Source organism: Mustela erminea, chromosome 14 (genome assembly GCF_009829155.1).
Source record: "Mustela erminea isolate mMusErm1 chromosome 14, mMusErm1.Pri, whole genome shotgun sequence".
NCBI lineage: Eukaryota > Metazoa > Chordata > Mammalia > Carnivora > Mustelidae > Mustela > Mustela erminea.
Window position 1 is genome coordinate 66352587 of NC_045627.1, and position 13959 is coordinate 66366545.

Here is a 13959-nt window from a genome sequence, read left to right on the forward strand (position 1 = left end):
CATTGCCCAGTGATTTCCATCATACTAGGAATAAACAGCTCAACCCCTTCCTGCTACTAACAAAGGCTCTATGGGGCCTGGCCCCATCTCCAATCTGACGTCATCAGGAACCACTCTCCCTTCCATCTGCTCTGCTCTTACCACACTGACCTCTCCCACCTCGAGAACTTTCCACCCGCTTCTCCCTCAGCGTGGGTTGCTTTCTCCCTTCCCAAGCACGCGCAGTGGCTGCCCTCCACTTCTGCGCTTCTCTCCTCACATCCCTAACACCCAGTCAAACTGACTTCAAAGCCCTTAGTCTCTGGTCAGTCCTTGCTAAAGTGTGAGCCTCACGAAACCAGGGAGCTCGAGGGTCCAGGGACAGTGAGGGGCACAGAACAGGTGCTCAATAAATATTTGTTGTGAAGAACGAGTGAACAAATGAACAAACGAATGAACTGCTCAGGGACCAGGAAGAAAAGTGTCTTTGTTTATGCGGATCACTACCAGGGACGGCAGGCTGGGTAAGAAGGCAGTAGGGAGCCGGGAGGAGGGAGGACAGGTTGGGAAGGGCAGGGTTACAGCTCTGATTCTGGGCCTGTGGGCAGCACACAGCGGGGAGTCAGCCTCTAGGGGCTACTCTCAGCCTGGGCGTCCCTCCAGGCCTGGCGCACCTTGATCTTCACTTTGAAAGTATCGATCAGAAAGACCATCTTGGGGTTGCCCTCCAGGGAAGGCAGCTGCCCGCCATCTGGGACCTCCAGGTCAAACCTTTGCAGCAACCAGGACATGACGAGGAAGAGCTCCTGGCGGGCCAGGGTCTCACCTAGGCAAGAGCGGGGTCCTGCTCCGAAGGGCAAGTAACTTAGCGATGGAGAGATGAGCTGACTCTTTGTGGGGTCCAAGAAGCGCTCTGTGGACATGGGGAGGTGTCAGCCAGGGCCATGGCAGGGGTAAGTAGAGGAATGGCTCTGTCCTGACCAAGGGGGAGACGTGGCCCTGCCCAGGGAGCCCCCGCCCGAGGAGGTGGACAGCCTCACATGGGGGATCCCTAGCCTGAGGAGAGATAGAGCTCAGTTCTCGGGTAGCCCTTACTCACATGGAAGAAATGCAATATTCAGGAAGGATGGAAAGGAGGCAGTATTGATGACTGAAAATGCCACCATCCCAGGGGAGAGGTGCTGACTTCATGGGAGCCAGACACCCAGAGGGCTTTTTAGAGGGCATTTGCAGTTGGCGGAAGGGGAACGCGGGAAACCCGGCTGTAGAGTTGGGGTAAATCTAGGGTAGAATGAGGCTGTCAACAGGTTCATGTAGCTGGAGCCAGGAGTTTTCGGTAGGAATCTTAGCAGAGGGAACATGGGGGTGGGACACTGGTGCACGGAAGGGAGGCTGGCTGTGTGGCTTGGGAGCAGGACAGAAAAGGGACTCACCTGGCAGGAACTGGTCTGGCCGGTGCCACTCCTTCTCACTGTGATGCAGTGCCCACAGATTGATGATGACGCTTGTGCCCTTGTCAATGGCAAACTCGCCAATGCTGCTCCAGAGAGGGAGAGCAAAGGGGAGTCTAAAACACTGCCCTCCCCAAACTGCCCAGCGCCGCGCCTCCACAGTCCCTCCTTGGGGGAAAAAGCCCTGTACATCCTCATGTCCCCTCCCTCACCTTTTCCCCAGCTTCTGCCAGATCATATATGAACCCAGCCCTTCTCCAACCCTATTCCTGACTGACTCTTATGTATCAATACTTGTGTACATGGACATTCAAGTCAGGGCATGTGGGTGTGTATTTTGAGCTGGTGCCTGTGTGTGTGCGCCCATGTGCGCGCACCTGTGCGTTGTGGCTGTTGGATTGGGTAGGAGCACAGAGCACCTGGTCTTACATTCCAGACCACATGACTCCAGAGGAGCAGGCAGTTCCTGTGGGAGGTCGGTTAGATCTGTGGTGGATACACTGATCAGTAGGTTCATGGTCAATGGTTGAGTCTAGATCAACCGGCAAGCAGAGAGGGGGTGGGGCGGTAGAGGAGGGACCTGGTGGGCTGGAAAGCAGTATTGTGCTGTTAGGAGGGAAGGCATACCTGGAATCAACGATAGCCTTGTGGGGGATGAGCATGGGGGCCACAGGCCGGATGCGGAGCACCTCTCGGATGGTGGCCTCCAGCAAGAGGAGCTGGTTCCGGTCACTCATAGTTGGTGTGCGGCCGAAACCTACATTCTGGTCAATTTCCTCCTGGATCTTCTTCTGCAACTGAGGGCCAGAGCGGGATGGATGGACATGACCAACGTGCTTAAGCCCAGAAGGAGCAAGGGCTTAGAAGAATCCTATTGTTACACCCAGACTCATCCAGACTGCTCAGACTTTTCCCAGTGGTGGTTTTGCAGTGCAGGCTTTGTTTCCAAAAGATGGGGTGGCTCCACCCTAGGGCCAAAGCCACCTATCGCTTGGGTGAGGAGGGAGGCAGCCCAGGCACCTTGCATAGAAGGGCGGAGGGCATTCCTGCTCCCTCTTTCTGGGGCCAAAGGTGGATCTGGCTGGGGTGAAGAGTGGTTGGAGTGAAGAGTAGGGAAAAGAAGCCCACCTGAGGATTGTGTAGCAAGAAGGCCACAGTCCATTTCACCACAGACGTGGTGGTCTCTACGCCAGCCCCAAAGATGTCCCCTACAGTGGTGAGAATGTATTCATCTGAAAGCAGTTTTGGGTCCCGGTCTGAGGTAGTGTTGTTATTGTCCAAGTTCATCTTGGCTTGGATCAGTATGTCCAGCAGGTTGGTGATGGAGTCGCTGCTGAAGTTCTCCTGATTGGGTGAGGTAGGGGACAGTGACAAGGAAGGGACTCCACTGGAATATTTGCCATACTTCCATCTGGAGCCTTGAGACACAGAGGCCTCTTCCCTCTGGAAGTGAGGGACTGGGGTGCGATGAGGCAGGACCTACAAGTTTGTGGAGCTGGGAGGGCTCTCTTTAAATTTTGGGAGTGAGGGCGCCTGGGTGGCTCAGTGGGTTAAGCCGCTGCCTTCGGCTCAGGTCATGATCTCAGGGTCCTGGGATCGAGTCCCGCATCGGGCTCTCTGCTCAGCAGGGAGCCTGCTTCCTCCTCTCTCTCTCTGCCTGCCTCTCTGCCTACTTGTAATCTCTCTCTCTGTCAAATAAATAAATAAAATCTTTAAAAAAAAAAAAATTTTGGGAGTGAGTGGGTCCCTTCTCAGATCCTCTGCAGTTCCTTACTTCCTCACCCCTATTCATGAGTTAAGTCGCTTTTTATTGAACACCTACTGTGGGCCAGGCTCTCTGCTGGGTGCTAAGGATACTCCAAGTGTCCAAAATGGGCCCTAGCCCTGTTTTCATGACACTTCAACCTAACTCACGGTTGCCACTGCTCCAACACCTACCTTACATTTTCTAAGGATGTCTTTCAGCAACTCATCTCGCATTTTAACACAGTTCTTCATTTTTTCCACGGTTTTGTTGGGGAAAATCTGGCAAGTAGAGAAAAGTATCAAATCCATGCGTCTTTTGTTTTGTTTCTCCAGCTACCAGAATCCCTCCTGGAGGCAGATCCCCAGCTTTTGGTCTTTGGTGAGTTTCCACTCTAACCCAGACCTTCAGCCAAAATGGAAGGCAAGAAGGGGACACAGAATGGGATTATTAATGACAATGAGGACAATTTCACGTAAGAGGAAAGGGAGAATCTCCACCTCCCCTTCCCCACTGAATCAGACATCAGGCACTGATTGGGGGTCTACTGAGAGAGGGTCTGCTGTGTGCCCAGCCGTTAGCATGAAGATAGACTTGAGTCTGGAGCAAGTTCCTTAACTTCTCAGCCTGTATTCTCATTTGGGGATAATAAAACCCACCTTTAAGGGGAACAACATGATTAATGCATGTGGAGTGCTTAATAGTTGTCATATGGCAATTGGTAAATAAAGGAGAGCCATTATCATGAATATTACAAATGCATGGCTAAAAGCCAGACCTATTTTTGTAGAGAAGGGGCAAGATTTTAAAAAGAGAGGAGGTGAACAGAGGTCACTGTGACTGAGGTGGTTGGGGAAAAAAAGTGGTTCTGGAGCCAGGCAAGAAGAAGAACTGGGAACAGGATTGCTGGAATCTGAAGGTGGGGCCTGGCCTCATCCTCACCTTCAACCCGGGGAATATGTCTACCATATTATCCACTCCCAAAGAATCCAAGATGCCGTCGTTGTAATTCTTTATGATCCTCAGAGCGGGATCTCCATTCTTGTAGGAGGAGTTGAAGCAGATCAAGCAGATTATGTTGGTCACCGCCAGGAAGAGAGGCAAGGACAAGTCTATGGACTGCCCATTCTGGGTGGCCAGGAAATCACACAGTAAACTGTTTTCCTGACAAACTGGGAAGAGAGAGGGGCAAGATGGTGGGGAGTGAAGCAGCATCATCCCTCCTTCCTAGTTCCATCTTAGCTGGGGACATAGAGCAGATGGCCACTAGGTGGCAGCAGCAGCCAAGAAAGCACTAGATTGAGCCATCCTTTGCCGGCAACACCCTCCCCCGCCCCCCCCACCCCCAAATCTGGTCTCTTCTCTCTCCAGCCGCCCTAGGGGCCAGCCAGCACTCACTGATCTTCTCTAGCCTCTGGTCACCATCCTTGAACAGTGCAAATGTGGCCAGTACCAGCTTCCTGTGCAGCTGCCAGTTGGCACCATGGTCTGCGAAGGCGATGCCCTTTCGGTTGTTAGACAGGATGTCCAGAGTCACCTTTGGAGAGTAGAAAAGGCTGGAGAATCAGACATCAATGACCTGCCCTTGCCCTGGGCCCCCCACACCCTTCCTGAGGGAAAAGGGAGGTACCTGTCATGCTGAGCCCCATGGGGGACACCCCTGCTCTACTCTGCCGTGACTGTTAGGCCTTGGTAGGGCAGGGCCCGAGACCCCTCTACGCCCAATTCCATCAGAGACACAGACTAAGGAGAAAAAAGGGACCCTGAATTAGAATGCAGGGGTTTGGGGGTTCAATGACAGAGTGGCCTGTGTTCTCTCTTACCACTTTCTGACCAGGGGAAGGCAGTCATGGATGGGATAAGCTCTCTGAATGGTGCCTGTCCCGAGGGCAGGAGCAGGTGGGCTGGTAGAGACAGGACTGCCCAGATGTCTGCCCCTCCCTGGGCCCTCTGGGGGCTGCTGCAGGTGTAACAGCCTCTCCTCTTTCTGCCCTTCCATTGCAAGACTGTGTGCCCACCAGAAGGCCCCACCTGGAGCATGCAGTCTGGACTTAGCCAAGCCACCTCTTCCCAGAGGGACTTCAAAGCATAAGGTCAAAGCGTCCCCTCTTTATATTCTATGACCTGCAAGCCCCAGCTGGCTAGCATTTTCCTTCTTCTTTGCTCCGGAGTGTTGGGAGTGAGGCCACTGGCCAGCAGACCTGGCTGACTTGTCCAAGGAAAAATGAATCAACCCTCGGCCCTGATCAGAGGTAAGTGGCTAGGAGGCCCTGCCTGGGGGGCTCAAGGGCATACTCAGCAGCAAGGTGCTGGGATGGGGCTTGGCAGTATTCCCAGATGTATACCTTCTTTCCTCCCCTAGGAGCATTACAGGAGGCTTGGCAGGATAGATCATCAGCATCCTGGAAATGCCAGCCTGTGTCAGCCCTGCTGTGGCCCTGGGCAGCTGGGGATAGCTCCAGAGAAACAGCATTCCCCACCTTCCAAAAGCCAGGGTACTTTTCCCTCACCCCTTCCTAGAGAAGACAGTCATCATTTTAATCCCATTTCCCATATGAAGAGTAGCACTCCTAAGGGCTATTAATGGGGCACTTACTGCACTGGGCACTGGGCTCAGGGCTTGGCATATACCACCTCAGTTAATTAGGGGAGTCAGGACTCAGAGAGAACATCATCCATTTCCATATGACAGCCCAGAAAATGAAGTCTTCCTTTGATTCTTCCTGCCTGGTTTAGAGGCTGGGTAGGGTCTGAGGGGTGGAACCCCACCCACGGTCCTGTTAGTCTGTTTTAGGAAGAATTACAGGAGCCAGAAGGGTCATTCCAAGCATGGTCTTGGTGACCAACCGCAAAACCCCCCCGGGGCTGGTGAGAGAGGAGAGGTAGTGAGCACTGCTTACCACTTGGGGCCGCCCAGAGAATTCCTTGCCTTTCTTGACAAGCACCTCCTTGGCCAGCTGGTGGTGGCCCACCATCACCGTAGTCTTGGTACCCATACGAAAGGAATAGATGGGGCCGTATTTTTTCTGCAGCTTGAAGAAGTTCACGTGCGGATGGCCACCTCTGGGGAGGAATGGCAGGCTGCCCACCAAGGGCAGGGACGGGAGGCTCCGAGGATATTTGGCACTGGAGCGCTTTGCCTTGGGCCATAAGAAATAGGCAAGGGCGAACAGCAAAAAAGCCAGGAGCTCCCACATGGTGGCAGGGTGCCGGCAAGCAGGACAGACAGCTACGGAGAGGAAGAACAGCAGCTAATGCTAGAGTGCAAGGAGGCCTTTTTAAGGGCTGTCCTGATCTTCACCTTGGCGCTGTGTTATCTCTTGCCTTGTAGAAATTTATCCTGGAGCCCGGCCAGGCCTGAGCCCTCTCCCAGAATCAGGAGAGGAAGGAGGAGTGGAGGCCTCCTCAAGGGCTGGCCCAACTCCAGGACAAACCCCTAAGAAGGGGGGCTGGGTAAGGGGAAGACAGCTGGTCCTCCATCCCTGCAAGTTCCCATCCATCAATGTCCACAGAACGCACCAGCAGCAAGTGGTTATCTGGGTCAGGAATCAAGGCTTGGGACTTTCCACGTTGTAAAATCAAAATCCATGAATAGATGATGTTGTCAGGAAGGTTACAGCCAGCAGGGACTGTCAAAGACATTTTATCCAGTCTTATTTAACAGCCAAAGAGTGTGAAGCCTTCAAAGGTCAGTCCTGTATAAGGTCACACAAGACAGTGACAGAAAGGGGGCACCTGCATGGCACAGTCAGTTAAGCGTTCTGAGTCTTGATCTCAGCTCAGGTCTTGATCTCAGGGTCGTTAGTTTGAGCCCCACATTGGGCTCCACGCTAGGCATGGAGTCTATTTTAAAAATTATATGCATATGTACATATAATATTAATAACATTAACATTATAAATAGAAATATTATAAGTGTACACAAATATAAATCATATAATATAAATAATAAAATGTGATGTATAAATATTAAGTAATATAACTATATATTATATAATAATATATGTAACATATTTTATAAGATAAACAATATATATACATATATATGACACGTCAAATTTGCCATTTTAATTTATAAAAATGTTTAAATATTTATTTATTTATTTGACAGAAACATAGCAAGAGAGGGAACACAGGCAGGGGGAGTGGGAGGAGAAGCAGGCTTCCCATTGAGCAGGGAGTCTGACGTTAGACTTGATCCCAGGACCCTGGGACTATGACCTGAGCTGAAGGCAGATGATTCACAACTGAGCCACCCAGGCACCCTGCCCCCACTTCTTAAAAAAGATTTATTTATTTATTTATTTACTTTTATGGGCCCAGCATGCTACCGATGCGCAACTCTGCTCCTTTATTTACTTTTATAAAAATACACCCCACGGGGCGCCTGGGTGGCTCAGTGGGTTAATACTCTGCCTTCAGCTCAGGACATGATCCCAGGGTGCTAGGATCGAGTCCCACGTCGGACTCTCTGCTCAGCTGGGAGCCTGCTTCCTCCTCTCTCTCTCTCTGCCTGCCTCTCTGCCTACTTGTGATCCCTGTCTATCAAATAAATAAATAAAATCTTTAAAAAAAAGTGCACCCCACCCCCGCTTTTTAAAAAAGATTCACTTATTTATTTACTTTTATAAAAACGTTTAAAGTAAGCATAGAGCTCTATGCTTACTTTCAACATGGGGCTTGAACTCAGAACCCCAAGATTGAGAGTTGCACACTCCACTGACTAAGCCAGCCAGGCACCCCCCCCCCCATTTTAACTATCTTAAGTATACAATTCAATAGCATTAAATATACACACAGGGTTATAAGGCCATCACCACAACCTACTTCCAAAACTTTTTCATACCCCAAACAGAAACTACCCATTAGGAAATAATTCTCATCTCCCCTTCCCTCCCATTCCTTGCCACCTCTAATCTCCGTTGTCTCTATGAATATGCCCATTTCACGTAAATGGAGTCTTGCGGAATTGTTTTTTTGTGTGTCTGGTTTATTTCACTTAGCATCATGTTTTCGAGGTTCATCCACATGTCAGAACTCCGTTGCGTTTTATGATTGATGCTCCGTCATGTGGATATATTGCCTCTTGTTGATCCATTCATCAGTTGTGGACACTTCGGCTGTTCTCCCCTTTTTGCTCTGCTAAAAAAAAAATGCTAAAAATGCTGCTACGAACACGTGTATACAAGGGTCTGTTTGAGTCTCTGTTTTCAATTCTTGGGGGGGTATACCGGGAAGTGGAATTGCTAGGTCATGGGATCATCTGGTATTAACTTAAGTTTATGTTCATGTGTTAAGTTTCGGTTTCCTCCTCAGTAAAGTGGGACTAAGAATGGAATCTACTTCCCGGGTCGTTGCGACTCAAGGGAGATCACGCAGGTGGAAGCGTTGCCTTGCAGGAAGTAAGTGCTCACCTAATATTTATGCCTATCATCATCGTACCAAATGGGCTTCCTGGTTTCTCTGAGCTCGAATTAGTAGATCTTCCTGACAAAGTTCTCCTCTTCTGCCGGACCTTCAGGGGCTCCATCAGTACTGATCAGTGATTTGAAATCACCGGATGAAGTAACGGACATTCCTGGCGTCAGGCATCACAGAAGAGGTGAGCCCGCAGACAGGCATCCAGGAGCCACTAAATGAGATTCACAAAGGTAGGAGATGGAATTTCTGCCCATTTCTGGGGGTGGTCTGCCAGTGTCTGTACTTTGAGGAGTATGAATTAGGGTGTGGGCTGCTGGAATGAATCAGGAAGGCAGCAGATAGGGGACCTCGTCATGAAGGTGAACTGGCAAAGCCTTGTAAGCTAGACTGGCTGGTTGCCCATTACTCCACATGTTCACCATGTGGGCCACCTGGGTGGCTCAGTCGGAGAAGCGTCTGCCTTTGGCTCAGGTCATGATCCTGGGGTCCTGGGATCGATTCCTCCATCGGGTTCCCTGCTCAGCGGGGAGCCTACTTCTTCCTCTCCCTTTACCTGCCTTTCACCCTGTTTTTACTCTCTCTCAAATAAATTAAAAAAAAAAAAAACTTAAAAAAAAAGTGTTCAAATGTGATTCAGAGTTTTTTTTTTTTAAAGATTTTATTTATTTATTTGACAGAGAGAGAGATCACAAGTAGGCGGAGAGTCAGGCAGAGAGAGAGAGAGAGAGAGAAGCAGGCTCCCGCTGAGCAAAGAGCCCGATGCGGGGCTCGATCCCAGGACACTGAGATCATGACCTGAGCCAAAGGCAGCGGCTTAATCCACTGAGCCACCCAGGCGCCCCTGATTCAGAGTTTTTAAAAATATTTTATTTATTTAAGAGAGATAGAGTTATCATATTATAAGAGTTACATGTGATAATTGCAGAAAATCTGGATAATGTGGACAGCTCAAAATAAATTAAAAATCTGAAATGTGTGTTTTGTTTTTTTTTAACTAAAATGAGGTCATACTGCATTTGGGGGGCATGGATATTTTTCTCTTTTTAAATTATTATTATTTTTAATTTTATTTATTTGACAGAAAGAGATCACAAGTAGGCAAAGAGGCAGGCAGAGAAAGAGGGGGGAAGCAGGATCCCCGCTGAGCAGAGAGCCCAACGTGGGCCTCGATCCCAGGACCCTGAGATAATGACCTGAGCCGAAGGCAGAGGCTTAACCCACCGAGCCACCCAGGCTCCCCTATTTTTCGCTTTTTAAGGACTTTTCTACAGCATTACTTTTGGTAGCTGTCTGCTGTTCCATTGTGTGTATATCCTGCGGTTAGCATAGCTTATTTAACTGACCCTGTATTGTGGTGTTGGACATTTAGGTTGTTTCTGTTTGTCTTTGTTCTTCATCTAAACAACATTAAGTGATAGCCTTGTAGTGAAAGCTTTGTGTATAACCATCAGTATTTTCTTAGGATAGGATTCTAAAGAGTGCTGTTGTTACCCAAGGGCCAAGCATGTGTTTATTTTAAAGATTTTATTTTTTAAAATTTTTGCTTATTTTTTTAAAAAAGACTTTATTTATTAGAGACCACATGAGCACAAAAGAGAGAATAAATGGGGGTGGGGAGCCGGGCGAGAAGCAGGCTCCCCGCTGAGCAGGGACCCCCCCCCCAACCTGGGGGATCGATCCCAGGACCCTGGGATCATGACCTGACCTGAAGGCAGATGCTTAACCGACTGAGCCACCCAGGTGCCCCAAGATTTTATTCTTTTAAGTGATCTCCACATCCAATGTGGGGCTAGAACTTAGAACCCCAAGATCAGACTCATGCCCTCCACCAACTGAGCCAGCCAAAGGCACCCTATGCATGCATATTTTAAAGACCTTTGACAAATACCGACTTATTTATCAGAGGCATTACATTAATAGATTTCTTGGTATCTAACCATTCCTAGATTAGCAATAACTTATCTAGAGCATCTTCTTTTTTTTTTTAATTTTTTTATTTTTTATAAACATATATTTTTATCCCCAGGGGTACAGGTCTGTGAATCACCAGGTTTACACACTTCACAGCACTCACCAAAGCACATACCCTCCCCAATGTCCATAATCCCACCCCCTTCTCCCAAACCCCCTCCCCCCAGCAACCCTCAGTTTGTTTTGTGAGATTAAGAGTCACTTATGGTTTGTCTAGAGCATCTTCTTTTAATACGGAATTGAATTCTCTTTGTATTACTTGGGATTTTATTTCTTTTTCATCTCTAATCATATGAAAAATTGAGTTGTGGTATTCCTACATACGCATTGTCAAGTTTTGGTATTATGATTTTATTCACTTCATAAAGTTACTAGAGAAATTTTCACCTCTTTCTATGTCCTTAAGCAAATTAAACAGCATGGAAGTGAACTATTCTTTGAAGTTCTAAAGCAAGGTGATGTGAAAAGTGTCAGGTCCCCATGCCTTTTTTCAGAGAGATGACTCCTTAACATAATTTTCCAATTTCTTCCATAGGTGTGGGACTCCTCAATTCTTCTGAGTCTCCTTGAGTCGATTTTGGCAATTAGTATTTCTTAAAATGTGCATTTTCTATTTTTTCTTGATTTGCCAAAGGTTTTATTGATCTTTTCAAAGAATCTCCCTTTGGATTTATTTGTCAAATCTTTGATGACTGTTATTTTAATTTGGTTTCAATGTTGATGAATGACCGATGCAAAACATCCTGTGTGACTCTTATACCAGAATTCAGACTGAAAATTCATATGAATTCCATTTCCTCTGAATCCCCGTCTTCCTTTTTTCCTTTGTTCCTTGTCTAGACATAAGCCCCATTTGTCTAGACATAAGCTGAATTTATGACCCAGGACCTTCATTCTTAGGTATTTAAACAACAGCGTTTATGCATACCTTCAGCAAAGGCACGTTCAAAAGCATTATTACACTGTTTGTAGTAATTCCAAACTAGGAAGAAACCCAAGTATTTATCAGTTGTTGAGTGAATAAATTGTCACGCATCATACAGTGGGTGACAGAGATGACACAATGAATGGCAGCCACGTGCACCAACGTGGATGAAACTCACAAACCTAAGACTGAGGGAAGAAACCAGACACCTAAGAATGCAGTGTGTGATTTTATTTACATAGATTTTAGAAACATATAAAATGAAACTGTGGTTCTAAAATCACGTGATGATCTAGAATCAGGTGATGATTACCCTGGTGGGTGGTTAAGTGACTGAAAGAGGACATAGGGTGGGGCTTCGGGGGAGGGGCTTCAGGTCGTGTTCTGTTGCTTGATCTGGGTGCTGGTAACACAAGTACATTCACTTTGAGATGGACCCCATTTATTTGAACATGTGCTATACTTCAATACAAAGTTTACTTTAAAACACTGGGTGTCCGTGGACTCGGGATCTTACCGAAATTGTACGCGAGTTCTGCATGTATGTATAAATACATGTTTTTCTGGAGAGAGGATCCACGGCTTTCACCAGCTCTCAAAACACTGAGTTCTTGGCTTGAGGTTCCCTCTAGCCTTACGCTCATCCCCATCTCGCTTTATGATTCTTCTCTACTGTCCTCCAATTGTGTCTTTCCTTCTCTCCAAAACCTTTCCCCGGAGCCCTTGGGTATTGTCCCTCTCTAAAACACACACATTTCTTTGTTTTCCTTATTTATCTATAGAATATTTTCTCTACCTCCCGCCTTATCTAAACTGGACCCTTCTCTAGGACAGTCCTTCCCCTGCTGTTTTCCCGAGTGAAGACACCTCATGTCCAGGTTAGGCAACGTTGTTGACGTTCTGTTCCCTCCCCAAGGCCTCCAGCCCACCAGTTCTCCACCGTTGGGTGGAGCAGGTTCTTGCTTGTTTTGAAGTTTCAAACCTTTGTTATTGCCATTACTTACTGACCTCCTGTTGCTCATTTTCATTTAAGATTTAAGATCTGGGCACCCACCTCACATCTTTCCTCTCCAATCCCACCGTCATCCCACATGACTTTAGAATCCATGAGGGACGATCAGCCAACATCCCAACTTCCTAGTTCCTTTATCTCCTCAAATCCAAAGATCGTCACCCTTACTTCTACCTCACTGACTCCTCTAAACTTCAAGCCCCATCCTCAACTCCATCTCTTTCATGCTTAGCAGATAATCTTACCTTTTACTTAAGAAATCTGAGAACACTGGAGCACCTGGCCGGCTCCGTAGGCAGAGCATGTGACTTTTGATCTCAAGGTTGTAAGTTTGAGCCCCACGTTGGGTGTAGAGATTACTTAAAAATATAAAATCTTAAGAAAAAAAGCAATCTGAGACCATTAAGTTTAATCTCCCATAATTTCTACTTTATAGTTAGAGGGAAAGAATCACTACTCCTGTTTCTAATCAACTCCTCTGACAATTTGGCAAAATAATGACTTTATTGAGAATTTACCATGTATTACATGTACTATCTCATTTAATTCTTTTTAAAAAATATTTTATTTATTTGACAGAGAAAGACACAGTGAGAGAGGAAACACAAGCAAGGGGAGTGGGAGAGGGAGAAGCAGTTTCCCCACTGAGCAGGGATCCTGATGCAGGGCTCAATCTCAGGACCCCAGGATCATGACCTGAGCTAAAGGCAGCTGCCCAACGACTGAGCCACCCAGGTATCCCTCACTTAATACTTTTTTTTTTTTTTTAAGATTTTATTTATTTATTTCACACAGACAGAGATCACAAGCAGGCAGAGAGGCAGGTAGAGAGAGAGAGAGGAGGAAGCAGACTCCCTGCGAGCAGAGAGCCCGATGTGGGGCTTGATCCCAGGTCCCTGAGATCATGACCAGAGCTGAAGGCAGAGGCTTTAACCCACTGAGCCACCCAGGCGCCCCTCCCTCACTTAATTCTTGTAACAACTCCATAAGGTGCTATAATTATGACCGTTCCCATCTTACAGACGAGGAAACAAAGACTTGCCCATGGAGAGGCTGGGATTTAAGCAGTGTAAAGCTCTTTGCTCTCAGCCATGGTATTCTACTTCTCCTAATATAAACTGAAACTACATACGTATCTTTAGAACCAATAATTCCAACTCTAGGAATTTATCCTGAATGTGTCACAGAGTTCAATGTACAAAACTAATCATTTCATGTTTATAACTGCCAGCAATACAAGCCCCATCAATAGGAGATCAGAATAAAATATAGTCAGAAAAAGGAAGAAATGTGCTTATTATTGAAAGATTTCCAAAATATATTGGTAGGTAAAAGAAGTAGAAATAAGAATATTATGTGGGTTGCCTCGGTGACTCAGTCATTGGGCATCTGTCTTCGGTTCAGGTCATGATCTGAGTCCTGGGATCAAGCCCCGCATTGGGCTCTGTGCTCGGCA

The 13959-nt window shown here is 47.3% G+C and overlaps 2 protein-coding genes across 4 annotated transcripts in view; one reads left to right on the plus strand and one right to left on the minus strand.

Annotated features, from left to right (window-relative positions):
- Positions 1 to 102: 102 nt before the first annotated feature.
- Positions 103 to 6463, minus strand: LOC116573069 (steroid 17-alpha-hydroxylase/17,20 lyase). Of its 2 annotated transcripts, XM_032312709.1 has the most exons (9): positions 6075 to 6463; positions 4573 to 4711; positions 4117 to 4346; positions 3369 to 3455; positions 2559 to 2774; positions 2058 to 2227; positions 1808 to 1896; positions 1413 to 1516; positions 758 to 892 (listed from the first exon to the last, which is right to left on the minus strand). In XM_032312709.1, exons 1-9 carry the CDS (start codon positions 6369 to 6371, stop codon positions 845 to 847), a joined length of 1380 nt encoding a protein of 459 aa, XP_032168600.1. In that variant the 5' UTR covers positions 6372 to 6463; the 3' UTR covers positions 758 to 844. The 2 variants fall into 2 exon arrangements, with proteins under 2 accessions (XP_032168599.1, XP_032168600.1); XM_032312708.1 differs by lacking the exon at positions 1808 to 1896 and having other exon boundaries at positions 103 to 892; positions 6075 to 6459.
- The window catches only part of BORCS7 (BLOC-1 related complex subunit 7), a 29111-nt gene continuing 18661 nt past the window's right edge, over positions 3510 to 13959 (plus strand). The window contains exons 1-4 of one of the 2 annotated variants that reach the window (XM_032312712.1): positions 3510 to 3552; positions 5341 to 5426; positions 8496 to 8576; positions 8696 to 8776. In XM_032312712.1, the coding sequence (XP_032168603.1) occupies positions 5399 to 5426; positions 8496 to 8576; positions 8696 to 8776 (190 nt within the window). In that variant the 5' untranslated portion in view covers positions 3510 to 3552; positions 5341 to 5398. Of the gene's footprint in view, positions 3553 to 5340; positions 5427 to 5536; positions 5670 to 8495; positions 8577 to 8695; positions 8777 to 13959 lie in introns of both variants that reach the window. The other variant, XM_032312711.1, reaches the window with a different exon arrangement.